This window comes from Nerophis lumbriciformis, linkage group LG20 (genome assembly GCF_033978685.3).
Source record: "Nerophis lumbriciformis linkage group LG20, RoL_Nlum_v2.1, whole genome shotgun sequence".
Lineage (NCBI taxonomy): Eukaryota > Metazoa > Chordata > Actinopteri > Syngnathiformes > Syngnathidae > Nerophis > Nerophis lumbriciformis.
The window spans coordinates 2,198,912-2,216,228 of record NC_084567.2 but is presented as its reverse complement, the minus strand read 5'-3'; the positions used below and the strand labels follow the sequence as shown (position 1 = coordinate 2,216,228).

Here is a 17,317-nt window from a genome sequence, read left to right as displayed (position 1 = left end):
GAGTCTTGAGGGGAAAGGACAGTCCCAGTGAGCGGGGGTCTGTGAAAAAAAATTCTGGAAGTGTCTGATTCTGGCAAAAAAGTCCTTTGGTGGTGGCTGATAGAAAAAGTTAACAGAATTAAAAAAAAAATCTTGGTCTCTGACGTCATCACCAGTGGGCGGGGTGACGTCATGAGAAGGCGGCGGCGTGATGTCATCTGCGGGAAAACTTATTTGCTGGCGACATCTGTCAAGACTTGGACTATGGCGTGGTTTGTTCTCCCGTGGTGCAAATGAACATTTGGACCAGACATGGCGTGAAGGTGAAGACATATTTAATTTTACTATAACAAAAAGAACAAACTAAAGGTGCGCACAAGGCAGAAGTACAAACTTGACAAATGAACCGTTTTTAGGGGTGGGTGGAGGGAGGTCAGGAGGGGGGCAGAATCCTCCCCACTAAATTGTCCAAAAAATATTTATTTTTCCCCCCACCTGGGGTTGTGTGGGCGGAAAAAAAGAAACATTTTGTGACGGGGGCGGGGCTTGAGTGAGTCCCAGTGAGCGGGTCTGTGAAAAAAATTTCTGGAAGTGTCTGATTCTGGCAAAAAAAGTCCTTTGGTGGTGGCTGATAGAAAAAGTTAACAGAATTTAAAAAAAAATCTTGGTCTCTGACGTCATCACCAGTGGGCGGGGTGACGTCATGACAAGGCGGCGGCGTGATGTCATCTGCGGGAAAACTTATTTGCTGGCGACATCTGTCAAGACTTGGACTATGGCGTGGTTTGTTCTCCCGTGGTGCAAATGAACATTTGGACCAGACATGGCGTGAAGGTGAAGACATATTTAATTTTACTATAACAAAAAGAACAAACTAAAGGTGCGCACAAGGCAGAAGTACAAACTTGACAAATGAACCGTTTTTAGGGGTGGGTGGAGGGAGGTCAGGAGGGGGGCAGAATCCTCCCCACTAAATTGTCCAAAAAATATTTATTTTTCCCCCCACCTGGGGTTGTGTGGGCGGAAAAAAAGAAACATTTTGTGACGGGGGCGGGGCTTGAGTGAGTCCCAGTGAGCGGGTCTGTGAAAAAAATTTCTGGAAGTGTCTGATTCTGGCAAAAAAAGTCCTTTGGTGGTGGCTGATAGAAAAAGTTAACAGAATTAAAAAAAAAATCTTGGTCTCTGACGTCATCACCAGTGGGCGGGGTGACGTCATGACAAGGCGGCGGCGTGATGTCATCTGCGGGAAAACTTATTTGCTGGCGACATCTGTCAAGACTTGGACTATGGCGTGGTTTGTTCTCCCGTGGTGCAAATGAACATTTGGACCAGACATGGCGTGAAGGTGAAGACATATTTAATTTTACTATAACAAAAAGAACAAACTAAAGGCGCACACAAGGCGGAAGTACAAACTTGACAAATGAACCGTTTTTAGGGGTGGGTGGAGGGAGGTCAGGAGGGGGCAGAATCCTCCCAACTAAATTGTCCAAAAAATATTTATTTTTCCCCCCACCTGGGGTTGTGTGGGCGGAAAAAAAGAAACATTTTGTGACGGGGGCGGGGCTTGAGTCTTGGGGGGCAAGGACAGTCCCAGTGAGCGGGTCTGTGAAAAATTTTTCTGGAAGTGTCTGATTCTGGCAAAAAAGTCCTTTTTTTCCCTTCTTTTTTTAATAAAAATGTGTAAAAAAATAAAATTAAAAAAATTCCCAGCCCACAATCATCCACAACACGTTCTCTTAGATTTCCATGTTATGATACATGTTCACATTATTTATTGACTGTATCTAAAAAAGATACAAATATATTTTTATTTAAATGAAGATATGAAATAATCCTAAATGAAATACAATGACTTGGTTTATATTATTGTATATACTAGGGCAGGGGTCACCAACGCGGTGCCCGCGGTCACCAGGTAGCCCGTAAGGACCAGATCAGTCGCCCGCTGGCCTGTTCTAAAAATAGCTCAAAGAGCAGCACTTACCAGTGAGCTGCCTCTATTTTTTTAAATTGTATTTATTTACTAGCAAGCTGGTCTCGCTTTGCTCGACATTTTTAATTCTAAAAGAGACAAAACTCAAATAGAATTTGAAAATCCAAGAAAATATTTTAAAGACTTGGTCTTCACTTGGAATAAGCCGTAGAAAATGGATGGATGGATGGGTCTTCAATTGTTTAAATAAATTCATTTATTTTTTTACTTTGCTTCTTATTACTTTTAGAAATACAATTTTAGAGAAAAAAATACAACCTTAAAAATGATTTTAGGATTTTTAAACAAATATACCTTTTTACCTTTTAAATTTCTTCCTCTTCTAAACCGACAATTTAAATCAATGTTCAAGTAAATTTATTTATTTTTTATTGTAAAGAATAATAAATATTTTAGCTTCTGGTTTTTCGACGAAGAATATTTGCGAAATATTTCTTCAAACTTACTATGATTAAAATTCAAAAAAATTATTCTGGCAAATCTAGAAAATCTGTAGAATCAAATTTAAATCTTATTTCAAAGTATTTTGAATTTCTTTTAAAATTTTTGTTCTGGAAAATCTAGAAGAAATACTGATTTGTCTTTGTTAGAAATATAGCTTGGTCCAATTTGTTAAATATTCTAACAAAGTGCAGATTGGATGTTAACCAATTTAAAACATGTCATCAAAATTCTAAAATTTATATTAATCAGGAAAAATTACTAATGATGTTCCATAAATTCTTTTTTTAATTTTTTCAAAAAGATTCAAATTAGCTAGTTTTTCTCTTCTTTTTGTCGGTTGAATTTTGAATTTTAAAGAGTCGAAATTGAAGATAAACTATGTTTCAAAATTTTATTTTTATTTTTTTCGTGTTTTCTCCTCTTTTAAACCGTTCAATTAAGTGTTTTTTTTCATCATTTATTCTCTACAAAAAACCTTCCGTAAAAGGAAAAAAAAAATGTACGACGGAATGACAGACAGAAATACCCATTTTTTTTATATACTGTATATAAATGTATTTATTTAGCTATTCTTGTTTAAATCACACTTACGTGTAACTTACAAATGACAATATATTTATTTATTTAAGTGTGTATCAAACTGGTAGCCCTTCGCATTAATCAGTACCCAAGAAGTAGTTTTTGGTTTCAAAAAGGTTGGTGACCCCTGTACTAGGGCATCAAATCAGTGTCAGTTGAGTCGGTCCATAGGTTGCCTGTAGGGATTTTTAATGTCCAGCAGATGTCAGTATTTAGTGACACAGTATCGACACAGTATCAATACAGTTTTGCAATGTGTCGAAACGCTTCATGACGCCTCATCAACCCATCACTAGTGCAAATGAACATTTGGACCAGACATGGCGTGAAGGTGAAGACATATTTAATTTTACTATAACAAAAAGAACAAACTAAAGGCGCGCACAAGGCGGAAGTACAAACTTGACAAATGAAACCAATACTTGCACGTGGGCAAAAAACTAAGGACATGAACAAAAGTCGCTAACTGTGGCATGAATAAAAAAACAACTTACTTGGACAGGGCATGAAGTGCGCAGAGGTAAACAGAGTGTGACAGGGGTATGATGTCGCCAGACAGACAGCCTGGCAACTGGAAGCTTAAATAATAGTGACATGATTAAGTCGTGAGGGCAGGTGAAAACTAATGGGTTGCTATGGTGACAAACAAGAGTGCACAATGAGTCCAAACGTGGAACAGGTGAAACTAATGGGTAACCATGGAAACAAGACAAGGGAGTGAAAAGCCAGAAACTAAAGAGTCCAATAACTAAACAAAACAAAACATGCCTGAAACAAAACATGATTACACAGACATGACAGAGGGAAGTAGAAGGTAAAATAGGGAATATATAAAGTAAAATAAGTAAATCAAAGATAAAAGAAGGTAAATAAAATGTTAAATAAGTTCAATAGAAGGTAAAATAAGGTAAATAAAAGGCAAAATAATGTAAATAAAAGGTAAAAGAAGGAATATATAAAGTAAAATAAGTAAATCAGAGATTAAAGATAGTAACTAAAAAGTAAAATAAGTTACATAGAAGGTAAAATAAGGTAAATAAAAGGTTTAGAAAAATGTTGAATAGAAGTTAAAAGAAAGTTATCAAAAGGTAAAAGAAGGAATATAGAAGGTAAAAGAAGATACAGCAAGATAACTAGAAGATAAAATAAGATAAATCTAAGGTAAACGAAGGAACATAGAAGATAAAATAAGACTAAAAAAAGGGAAAACGATGGTCAAGGAAGATAAATAAAAGGTAAAACAAGGAATATATGAGGTAAAACAAGGTTTAAAAAGGTAAAAGAAAAAAATAGAAGGTAAAAGAAGGACTATAGAAGGTAAGACAAGATAAAACAAGGTAAAGACGTTCAAAGAAGGTAAATACAAGATCAATAAAAGGTAAAAAAGGAATATAGATGGTAAAAACAGAATAAACAAGGTAAAAGACAGTCAAAGACGATAAATGGAGGGTAAAATAAGGTAAATAGAAGGTTTAGAAAAATGTTGAATAGAAGTTAAAAGAAAGTTATCAAAAGGTAAAAGAAGGAATATAGAAGGTAAAACAAGATAGAGCAAGGTAACTAGAAGATAGAATAAGATAAATCTAAGGTAAACGAAGGAACATAGAAGATAAAATAAGACTAAAAAAAGGGAAAACGATGGTCAAGGAAGATAAATAAAAGGTAAAACAAGGAATATATGAGGTAAAACAAGGTTTAAAAAGGTAAAAGAAAAAAATAGAAGGTAAAAGAAGGACTATAGAAGGTAAGACAAGATAAAACAAGGTAAAGACGTTCAAAGAAGGTAAATACAAGATCAATAAAAGGTAAAAAAGGAATATAGATGGTAAAAACAGAATAAACAAGGTAAAAGACAGTCAAAGACGATAAATGGAGGGTAAAATAAGGTAAATAGAAGGTAAAATAAGGTAAATAAAAGGTACAAGAAATTAAAATACAAGGTAAATGAACATGTAAAAAAAAAGGAATATAGAAAGTAAATAAAAGGTCAAATAAGTTGCATAGAGATATATATATATATATATATATATATATATATATATATATATATATGTATGTGTGGGAAAAAAATCACAAGACTATTTCATCTCTACAGGCCTGTTTCATGAGGGGGTTCCCTCAATCATCAGGAGATTTTAATGGAAGCATTCACATACCATGGTTTATATAGGGCACAAAGTGGGTAGGTACAGGCTGGCGTAGGGGCGTGGTGATTGGCTCATGTGTTACCTAGGAGGTGTTTCCGTCTGTGGCGGCATGCTGATACAATTTCGCTGCGCTTGTTGAGGGATGACAGGTCTGGACGGTATATAATAAACAGTTTCTCTTTCAAGCATAGGTTGCATCTTTTATTACCACTATTGTAAGGTGTGCTGGATGCGAGAATTTGCCATGTTATTGAATATTCAACATTATTGTCTTTGAGGTCCCAAATGTGTTTGCTGAGTTCTGTGGTATTCCGCAGGTTTTGGTTCCTGAAAGAAGCCTTGTGATTGTTCCATCTGGTTTTGAACTCTCCCTCGGTTAATCCTACATATGTGTCGGATGTGTTAATGTCCTTGCGTATTACCTTAGATTGGTAGACAACTGATGTTTGTAAGCACCCCCCGTTGAGAGGGCAATCAGGTTTCTTTCGACAGTTACAGCCTTTGTTGGTTTTGGAGTCGCTCTGTCCGGGGGCCGACGGCTCATTTGCAATTGTTTTGTTGTGGTTTGAGATGATTTGTCGTATATTGTTCATACAGCTGTAGCTCAATTTAATGTTGTTCTTGTTGAATACTTTTCTTAGGGTGTTGTCTTTGGGAAAGTGTTTGTCAATCAGATTGAGGAATTTGTGTCCAATGTTAGTTGAGACGTTTTTGCTGTATGGGGGGTTGTACCAGATGATGTCGTTTCGTTTTCTGTTCTTTTTTGGTTGGTTTCCTGGCGTGGGTTCATAGGTGAGGGTGAAATTGTATCCGCTTTCCTCAAGGGCTTTTTGGTACGGGGGGGTTGCTTGGTCAAATTCAGCTTTGCTAGATGACAGCATCGATAGCCTTTTATTGATTCCGGTAGGTATTCTTTTCGTGGTGGTGGGTGGGTGGTTGCTGTCATGGTGCACGTATTGGAGTGTTGTGTTGGGTTTCGTGAATGGTTGGTAGCTGTTATTTCTCAGGTTGAAAGTGACGTCAAGGAAGTTGACGGTTTGCTTGTTGGCTTCAATCGTATATATATATATATATAGCAAAATAATCCTGGACAGAGTCAACACAAAAATCAAGGACAAAACACCACTCAACCAATGGAGAAATACAGCAGCAGTAATCAAATGGTTCAACAACATCCAAGACAAACAACAGCACAACTTTATCTCCTTTGATATCGAGGAATTTTACCCTTCCATCACGCAAGACCTACTGACTCAAGTACTAGACTTCGCCTCAGACTACGACTCAATCACAGGCAACGAAAGAAACATCATCATCCACGCAAAAAACTCCATTCTCATCCACAACAGTACACCATGGCAAAAAAAGAACAATGCAACATTTGACGTCACTATGGGAAGTTTTGACGGAGCAGAAACGTGTGAACTCGTTGGGAGTTTCCTCCTCTCCCAGCTCGCTAGCCTCAATCTGAACCTTGGTATTTACCGTGATGACGGACTGGCAGTGTGTCGCGCCTCGCCAAGGAGCAGCGAGAATACCAAGAAGCGCATATGCCAAATTTTCAAAGAGAACGGCCTACGGATCACGATTGAAGCCAACAAGCAAACCATCAACTTCCTTGACGTCACTTTCAACCTGAGAAATAACAGCTACCAACCATTCACGAAACCCAACACAACACTCCAATACGTGCACCATGACAGCAACCACCCACCCACCACCACGAAAAGAATACCTACCGGAATCAATAAAAGGCTATCGATGCTGTCATCTAGCAAAGCTGAATTTGACCAAGCAACCCCCCCGTACCAAAAAGCCCTTGATGAAAGCGGATACAATTTCACCCTCACCTATGAACCCACGCCAGGAAACCAGCCAAAAAAGAACAGAAAACGGAACGACATCATCTGGTACAACCCCCCATACAGCAAAAACGTCTCAACGAACATTGGACACAAATTCCTCAATCTGATTGACAAACACTTTCCCAAAGACAACATCCTAAGAAAAGTATTCAACAAGAACAACATTAAATTGAGCTACAGCTGCATGAACAATATACGACAAATCATCTCAAACCACAACAAAACAATTGCAAATGAGCCGTCGGCCCTCAGACAGAACGACTCCAAAACCAACAAAGGATGTAATTGTCGAAAGAAACCTGATTGCCCTCTCAACGGGGGGTGCTTACAAACATCAGTTGTCTACCAATCTAAGGTAATACGCAAGGACATTAACACATCCGACACATATGTAGGATTAACCGAGGGAGAATTCAAAACCAGATGGAACAATCACAAGGCTTCTTTCAGGAACAAAAACCTGCGAAATACCACAGAACTCAGCAAACACATTTGGGACCTCAAAGACAATAATGTTGAATATTCAATAACATGGCAAATTCTTGCATCCAGCACACCTTACAATAGTGGTAATAAAAGATGCAACCTATGCTTGAAAGAGAAACTGTTTATTATTTACCGTCCAGACCTGTCATCCCTCAACAAGCGCAGCGAAATTGTATCAGCATGCCGCCACAGACGGAAACACCTCCTAGGTAACACATGAGCCAATCACCACGCCCCTACGCCAGCCTGTACCTACCCACTTTGTGCCCTATATAAACCATGGTATGTGAATGCTTCCATTAAAATCTCCTGATGATTGAGGGAACCCCCTCATGAAACAGGCCTGTAGAGATGAAGTAGTCTTGTGATTTTTTTCCCCACACATACATATATATATATTTATATATATAGGTATGTATATGTATATATATATAATCTATATCGGCCTCTTTGACCACTAATAATCGGAGTCGGTATCAAGTGATCTGTAGTGTGAGGGCTTTAATGACCAGCAGCAGTGTGACGATATTCCACCTTCCAGATCCACGTCTACAGCCTGGAGACGGGCAAGCCGACAGCGTGCGTCGGCAACTCGCCCGGAGATTTCACCTGCATCAACCTGCGAGACGGCCCCGCCCACCTGCTGGCGTGCGGCAACAAGGACCGCAGGTGAGGACGGGCAACCTTGCAAGCGTAAAAAGAAGTTGAAATGTCCTTAGAGGAGCAACAAAGTGTTTTGTTTTTAATAAAGTTGAGTAAAGTCCGGTCAGTGACGTGGCGCTGAGGACAAAGCGGCGGCGTGGTTTGGATGCACGCTCGCATGGAGCGAGCGTGCATCCAAACCACGCCGCCGCTTTGTCCTCAGCGCGTTTGGACGCTTAACTCCAAATTGTGTTAAAGGTCGTTTCGGAAATGGGAAACGTGGCCCCGGGCGCTCCAAAGTAAATGTGATTATGCTAATGAAGACCACGCTCTCAGCTGTAATGAAGCGGCCGCGTCAACAGATGGAGCTGGCGCTCCCTCGGGCTCGCCGTCGCCATCCTGCACGCTGACCCCTGATTGGCTGTCAGGTGATTAATCGGGAGGAGCACTTAGCTCCCAGCAGCACAGCCAAATGACTTTTAATCACCCTGATTACCGACGTGAGCGAGCAGAACAAAGTACAAAGAAGTAGTTACCAAGTATCTTTACACACCGCACTCTTTGTTGGCATGGCAACGCACATGCAGTACGCCCAACACTTTTAGCCAATCAGAACACACCTAAATGCCCAAAAGAGAAATAAAACAAACACTTTTTGTGGCGATATCAGCAGGAATTATGCTTCCTGTTATCACGTTGTCGTGTGGAATGTTAGGAGATCTCCTGAAATGAGACGGAGTGGAAAAACAGCAACATATTTAATATTAAGCGTCCGGAATGAAACTATGCTGCCTTTAAGTTGAAGTGGAGTGGTAGCACGACAATAATTCATGAAGTCAAGCTCACGACGCAGTAAGGTGAATGGTGCGGACACGTTTGTTACTGGATACTTTTACGTGCGCTTCTGCCTCGGAGGCTTTGTGTAAGTAATAAATATACAAATAGAATTATTTGTTTACATTGACACCCGTGCTGTTTAAGACTGCAATATTATTCCATTATGTTACCTTGTTTTACCTTTTATTTCTCTTCTTTTACCTTGTTTTACCTTCTATATTCCTTGTTTTAGCTTATTTGTTTTTTTTTTACCTTTTATTTTCCTTTTTATCTTCTATTTACCTTCTTTGACCCTCTATTACCTTGTTTTACTTTCTGTTTTCCTTGTTTTACCCTATTTTACTTTTTAGATCTTGTTTTACCTTCTATATTTCTTCTATTGTGTTTTATTTACCTTCTTTGACCATCTTTTACCTTCTGTATTCTTGTTTTACCTTCTATGTTCCTTCTTTTACCTTTTATATACCTTCTATATATCTTATTTTACTTTTTATTTACTTTCTATGCAACTTATTTGACCCTTTATTTACTTTCTATATTCCTTTTTTTTTACATGTTTACCTTGTATTTTAATTTCTTTTACCTTTTATTTACCTTATTTTACCTTCTATTTACCTTATTTTACCCTCCATTTATCGTCCTTGACTGTCTTTTACCTTGTTTATTCTGTTTTTACCATCTATATTCCTTTTTTACCTTTTATTGATCTTGTATTTACCTTCTTTGAACGTCTTTTACCTTGTTTTATCTTGTCTTACCTTCTATAGTCCTTCTTTTACCTTCTTTTTTTTTTCTTTTACCTTTTTAAACCTTGTTTTACCTCATATATTCCTTGTTTTACCTTTTATTTACCTTCCTTCCTTTTAGTTATCATGTTGTAGTGTGGAATGTTAGGAGATCTCCTGAAATGAGAAGGAGTGGAAAAACAGCAACATATTTAATATTAAGCGTCCGGAATGATACTATGCTGCCTTTAAGTTGAAGTGGAGTGGTAGCACGACAATAATTCATGAAGTCAAGCTCACGACGCAGTAAGGTGAATGGTGCGGACACGTTTGTTACTGGATACTTTTGCGTGCGCTTCTGCCTCGGAGGCTTTGTGTAAGTAATAAATATACAAATATAATTATTTGTTTACATTGACACCCGTGCTGTTTAAGACTGCAATATTATTCCATTATGTTACCTTGTTTTACCTTTTATTTCTCTTCTTTTACCTTCTTTGACTGTCTTTTACCTTGTTTTACCTTCTATATTCCTTGCTTTAGCTTATTTGGTTTTTTTTACCTTTTATTTTCCTTTTTATCTTCTATTTACCTTCTTTGACCATCTTTACTTTCTGTTTTCCTTGTTTTACCCTATTTTACTTTTTAAATCTTTTATCTTACCTTCTATATTTCTTCTATTGTGTTTTATTTACCTTCTTTGACCATCTTTTACCTTTTGTATTCTTGTTTTACCTTCTATGTTCCTTCTTTTACCTTTTATATACCTTCTATGTATCTTATTTGACCTTTTATTTACTTTCTATATTCCTTTTTTTTTTTACATGTTCATTTACCTTGTATTTTAATTTCTTTTACCTTTTATTTACCTTATTTTACCCTCCATTTATCGTCTTTGACTGTCTTTTACCTTGTTTATTCTGTTTTTACCATCTATATTCCTTTTTTACCTTTTATTGATCTTGTATTTATCTTCTTTGAACGTCTTTTATCTTGTCTTACCTTCTATAGTCCTTCTTTAACCTTCTATTTTTTTTCTTTTACCTTTTTAAACCTTGTTTTACCCTCATATATTCCTTGTTTTACCTTTTATTTGCCTTCCTTGACCATCGTTTTCCCTTTTTTTAGTCTTATTTTATCTTCTATGTTCCCTCGTTTACCTTAGATTTATCTTATTCTATCTTCTAGTTACCTTGCTCTATCTTGTTTTACCTTCTATATTCCTTCTTTTACCTTTTGATAACTTTCTTTTAACTTCTATTCAACATTTACCTTATTTTACCTTCTATGTAACTTATTTTACTTTTTAGTTACTATCTTTAATCTCTGATTTACTTATTGTACTTTATATATTCCTTCTTTTACCTTTTATTTACATTATTTTGCCTTTTATTTACCTTATTTTACCTTCTATTTAACTTTTTATTTACCTTCTTTTATCTTTGATTTACTTATTTTACTTTATATATTCCCTATTTTACCTTCTACTTACCTTATTTTACCATCCATACACCTTTTTCCACACCCACTTTCACCTTGTTTCTGTTATTTTACCTTTAATTCACTTCTATTACAATCTTTTACCGACTATTCAACTTGTTTGACCTTCTTTTATGCGGTCTGGATTAAATGCATGTTTATTAGTCACACTCATGAAAGGATTATTTGAAGCAACAGAAGCTTTGATTTCTTGGATAAATGGTTGCTCCTAAAAGCTGCCTGATGGCGAGAGTGCAAGATGGAGTTTGGTGTCAGATCCTAGTGAGTTCATGGTGACATGATGAGCACTGCTGAATGCTGTTGTGTTTGTTCCATGATGAATGGATGAATGGCTTCTTTCACACTCGGAATGCTCCGCCTCCGCAGCAAGATGTCGCTTCACTGCGGCTGAATGGCGCTCTTTGTGCGCCTTCTGATGGGATCTCGTCGCCAGCTTTGGCCAGGATTGAAACCCTGAAGCCTGAAAGTGACGGAACAAAGGAGTATGTTCCACTCCAGTCCTGCAGGGGCACTAGTGTGCAGAACAGAGGAAACGAGGACAGGGAAATGCAACTAATTCATGTTTGTGTCTTGTCAGAGTGCGGGTGTTTGACCTGAGAACCTGCTCCTCCGTCACCTCGCTGTACGCACACCACCTGGGCGTCACCTGTGTGCAGATGGACGACTGGAAGATGGTCAGCGGCGGCGGCGAGGGTTTGGTGTGTGTGTGGGAGATGAGGATGGCCAGCAAGCTGTGGGAGATGCACAACAGGTGATTGCCTTCTTCCACGCCCCATGAACAACACAAATAAACCTTCTTCCACGCCCCATAAACAACACAAATAAACAACCTTTTCTGTGCAGACACCCGGTGAGGCATGTGCGCTTCAACACCGGCACTCTGCTCACCGCCAACATCCCCGACGACAAGACGCCGAGGGGGGCGTGCATCACCGACGACGACCTCACCGCACACCGCAGGTACCACCACCCACACACTCCCACTTCCACTTCCAGTCTACTACTATGTCAAAACAAGGACAAAATCCATGTGCATGAAAACCTCACTGTCTGTACGCGCAGACTCACTGTGCGCTTACATGGTCTCTCTGTGCGCTCGCATGGTCTCTGTGCGCTCACATGGTGTCTCTGTGCGCTCACATGGTCTCTCTGTGCGCTCACATGGTCTCTCTATGCGCTCACATGGTGTCTCTGTGCGCTCACATGGTCTTTGTGCGCTTACATGGTCTCTATGTGCGCTCACATGGTCTCTCTGTGCGCTCACATGGTCTTTGTGCGCTTACATGGTCTCTATGTGCGCTCACATGGTCTCTCTATGCGCTCACATGGTGTCTCTGTGCGCTCACATGGTCTCTTCATGCGCTCACATGGTCTCTGTGTGCGCTCACATGGTCTCTCTGTGCACTCACATGGTGTCTCTGTGCGCTCACATGGTGTCTCTGTGCGCTCACATGGTCTCTTCTTGCTCTCACGTGGTCTCTGTGCGCTTACATGGTCTCTGTGTGCGCTCACATGGTCTCTCTGTGCGCTCACATGGTCTCTGTGCGCTCACACGGTCTCTCTGTGCGCTCACACGGTCTTTCTGTGCGCTCACACGGTCTTTCTGTGCGCTCACACGGTCTCTCTGTGCGCTCACACGGTCTCTCTGTGCGCTCACATGGTGTCTCTGTGCGCTCACATGGTCTCTCTGTGCACTCACATGGTGTCTCTGTGCGCTCACATGGTCTCTGTGCGCTCACATGGTCTTTCTGTGCGCTCACATGGTCTCTGTGCGCTCACATGGTCTCTCTGTGCTCACATGGTCTCTCTGTGCGCTCACATGGTCTCTCTCTGGCTCACATGGTCTCTCTGTGCGCTTACATGGTCTCTGTGCGCTTACATGTTCTCTGTGCGCTCACATGGTCTCTCTGTGCGCTCACATGGTGTCTTTGTGCACTCACATGGTCTCTTTGTGCGCTCACATAGTCTCTCCGTGCGCTCACATGGTCTCTCCGTGCGCTCACATGGTCTCTGTGCGCTCACATGGTCTCTGTGCGCTCACATGGTCTCTCTGTGCGCTCACATGGCCGCTCTGTGCGCTCACATGGTCTCTGTGTGCGCTCACATGGTCTCTCTGTGCGCTCACATGGGCTCTCTGTTCGCTCACATGGTCTTTGTGCGCTTACATGGTGTCTCTGTGCGCTCACATGGTCTCTCTGTGCGCTCACATGGCCTCTGTGCGCTCACATGGTCTTTGTGCGCCTACATGGTCTCTGTGTGCGCTCACATGGTCTCTCTGTGCGCTCACATGGTGTCTCTTCATGCGCTCACATGGTCTCTGCGTTTATATGGTCTCTGTGTGCGCTCACATGGTCTCTCTGTGCGCTCACATGGTCTCTCTGTGCGCTCACATGGTCTCTGTGCGCTCACATGGTCTCTCTGTGTGCTTACATGGTCTCTCTGTGCGCTCACATGGTGTCTCTGTGCACTCACATGGTCTCTTCATGCGCTCACACGGTCTCTGTGCGCTTACGTGGTCTCTATGTGCGCTCACGTGGTCTCTATGTGCGCTCACATGGTCTCTATGTGCGCTCACATGGTGTCTCTGTGCGCTCACATGGTCTCTGTGCGCTCACATGGTCTCTCTGTGCGCTCACATGGTCTCTCTGTGCGCTCACATGGTCTCTGTGCGCTCACATGGTCTCTCTATGCGCTCACATGGTCTCTATGTGTGCTCACGTGCTCTCTCTGTGCGCTCACATGGTGTCTCTGTGCGCTCACATGGTCTCTGTGCGCTCACATGGTCTCTCTGTGCGCTCACATGGTCTCTCTGTGCGCTCACATGGTCTCTGTGCGCTCACATGGTCTCTCTATGCGCTCACATGGTCTCTATGTGTGCTCACGTGCTCTCTCTGTGCGCTCACATGGTCTCTCTGTGCGCTCACATGGTGTCTCTGTGCGCTCACATGGTGTCTCTGTGCGCTCACATGGTCTCTCTGTGCGCTCACGTGGTCTCTCTGTGCACTCACGTGGTCTCTCTGTGCGCTCACATGGTCTCTATGTGCGCTCACGTGGTTTCTCTGTGCCCTCACACGGTCTCTCTGTGGGCTTAGCATCTATTGGCTGACAGCGTGTGGCTATGTGGATTGTGTTTGCACTCACAAATTGTCTTTATCTCCACATGCAACATACTAACTAAGGTGTCAAAACCGTCACTAAATAATTGTGCATGAAAACCACACTCTGCAATTTGTGCGTGTGCAGACTCATTTTACACACATGTGACCTTCTATATTCCTTCTTTTACCTTTTATTTATCTTCTCGTACCTTCTATGTACCTTCTTTGAACTTGTATCTTCTTTCACTTTCTATTTACCTTTACCTTGTCTTTTACATTGTTTTACTTTCTGTATTCCTGTTTTTTTTACTTTCTTTTACCTTTTCTTTACCCTCTTTGACCGTCTTTCCTTGTTTTACTTTCTGTGTTCCTTTTTTTTTTACCCTATTTTACCTTTTTTAATCTTGTTTTACCTTCTATTGTTCCTTCTTTTCCCCTTTATTTACTTTCTATTCACCTTCTTTTACCTTATGTTTACCGTCTTTGACAATCTTTTACCTTATTTTTATCTTGTTTTACCTTTAATATTCCTTCTTTTACCTTTTATTTAACTTTTTTTTACCATCTTTGACCTTTTTTAATCTTGTTTTACCTTCTATTGTTCCTTCTTTGAACATCTTTGATCTTTTTTAATCTTGTTTTACCTTCTATCGTTCCTTCTTTGACCTTTTATATACCTTCCATGTATCTTCTTTTACCATCTATCTTCTTTTACCTTTTGTTTACTTTCTACTTTGCTTCTTTCACCTTTTATTCACCTTCATTTACCTTCTATTTACCTTATTTTAACCTCTATTTACGTTTTTGACTGTCTTTTACCTTGTTTAATCTGTTTTTACCTTCTATAATCATTTTCTTTTACCTTTTATTTACTTTCTTTTATCTTGTTTTACCTTCTTTATTCTTTCTTATACCTTGTATTTATCTTCTTTTACCTTCTAGTTTTTTTCTTTTACCATTTTCTACATTTTTAAATCTTTTACCTGATATATTCCATCTTTTACATTATTTGACCATCTTTTACCTTGTTTTATCTTGTTTTACCTTCTATAATCCTTCTTTTACCTTTTATTTCACTTTTTTTAACCATCTTTGACCTGTTTTAATCTTGTTTTACCTTCTATTGTTCCTTCTTTTACCTTTTATATACCTTCCATGTATCTTCTTTTACCATCTTTCTTCTTTTACCTTTTATTTCACTTTTTTTAACCATCTTTGACCTGTTTTAATCTTGTTTTACCTTCTATTGTTCCTTCTTTGACCTTTTATATACCTTCCATGTATCTTCTTTTACCATCTCTCTTCTTTTACCTTTTGTTTACTTTCTATATTGCTTCTTTTACCTTTTATTAATCTTTTTTTTTTTATTGTCTATTTACCTTATTTTACCCTCTATTTACCATTTTTGACTCTTTTACTTATGTTTTTGCCTTCTGTAATCCTTTTATTTACTTTCTTTTCACCTTCTTTGACAGTCTTTTATCTTGTTTTACCTTCTTTATTCTTTCTTATACCTTTTATTTATCTTCTTTTACCTTCTATCTTTTTCCTTTTACCGTTTTCTACCTTTTTAAATCCTGTTTTACGCTCGTCTTTCATTTCCATGTCCCACCTTCAGGCCCTGCGGTGTTACAGGTGCATGCCAGCAGATCCACAGGTGGCGCTGTAACTGTCTTTGTCCCACCAGGCACAGAGGAGTGGTGTGCCATTACGACTTCTCCGAGGACAGCGGCGCCCGTGAGCAGCACGTGTTGCCCATCTGCAGGTCGGACTACACGGGCTCTCATGGCTACAACTACAACATCGGCCTGGCCGTGCCCTACGACCGAGTGAGGTGAGGTTTCCCATCATGCATCTGGACATGCTGCCGCCGCAAAAAACTCCGTTTCATTGCATTTTAAATATCAACAACGCTATGAAGAAAAACCTACAAAAACGACTTATTTTGATGAAAACCTTCACAAAACATGGAATTATCTTGACGTTGTTTTTAGTAATATTACATCATTGTATGTCGTGGGAAAGACATTTGTATATTTGTCAGAAATGTGACCAACAACAACTCACCATTCAATTACATTTCATTCTTAGCGTCAATAAAACTTTGAAAACCGATTACTGCTTTTATGTGTTTTTGTTATCAATCAATCAATCAATCAATCAATCAATCAATCAATCAATCAATCAATCATCTATTGCCATTAACATGTGATTTTTATAACCTACTTGATCCATTCCATTTCAATTATTATTCTTGTGGTTCTCATTGAGGTAAATCAAGTTTCACACGTATCGTCCTATGACGTATCGTGTTAAGACGTATCGTGCTAAGAGGTATCGTGGTATGACGTATCGTGCTAAGACGTATCGTGGTATGACGTATCGTGCTAAGACGTATCGTGGTATGACGTATCGTGCTAAGACGTATCGTGGTATGACGTATAGTGGTATGACGTATCATGGTATGACGTATCGTGGTATGACGTATCGTGGTATGACGTATCGTGGTATGACGTATCGTGGTATGACGTATCGTGCTAAGACGTATCGTGCTAAGACGTATCGTGGTATGACGTATCGTGCTAAGACGTATCGTGGTATGACGTATCGTGCTAAGACGTATCGTGGTATGACGTATAGTGGTATGACGTATCATGGTATGACGTATCGTGGTATGACGTATCGTGGTATGACGTATCGTGGTATGACGTATCGTGGTATGACGTATCGTGGTATGACGTATCGTGCTAAGACGTATCGTGCTAAGACGTATCGTGGTATGACGTATCGTGCTAAGACGTATCGTGGTATGACGTATCGTGCTAAGACGTATCGTGGTATGACGTATAGTGGTATGACGTATCATGGTATGACGTATCGTGGTATGACGTATCGTGGTATGACGTATCGTGGTATGACGTATCGTGGTATGACGTATCGTGGTATGACGTATCGTGCTAAGACGTATCGTGCTAAGACGTATCGTGCTAAGACGTATCGTGCTAAGACGTATCGTGGT

The 17,317-nt window shown here is 39.9% G+C and overlaps 1 protein-coding gene across 1 annotated transcript in view; it reads left to right on the top strand.

Moving 5' to 3' along the window:
• Positions 1–16,407, top strand: part of fbxw8 (F-box and WD repeat domain containing 8) — a 45,922-nt gene extending 29,515 nt beyond the window's left edge. Inside the window, exons 8-11 of the mRNA XM_061980072.2 lie at positions 8,038–8,165; positions 11,778–11,951; positions 12,044–12,160; positions 15,986–16,407. Of these exons, the coding sequence (XP_061836056.2) occupies positions 8,038–8,165; positions 11,778–11,951; positions 12,044–12,160; positions 15,986–16,136 (570 nt within the window). The 3' untranslated portion in view covers positions 16,137–16,407. The remainder of the gene's footprint in view (positions 1–8,037; positions 8,166–11,777; positions 11,952–12,043; positions 12,161–15,985) is intronic.
• Positions 16,408–17,317: the final 910 nt, after the last annotated feature.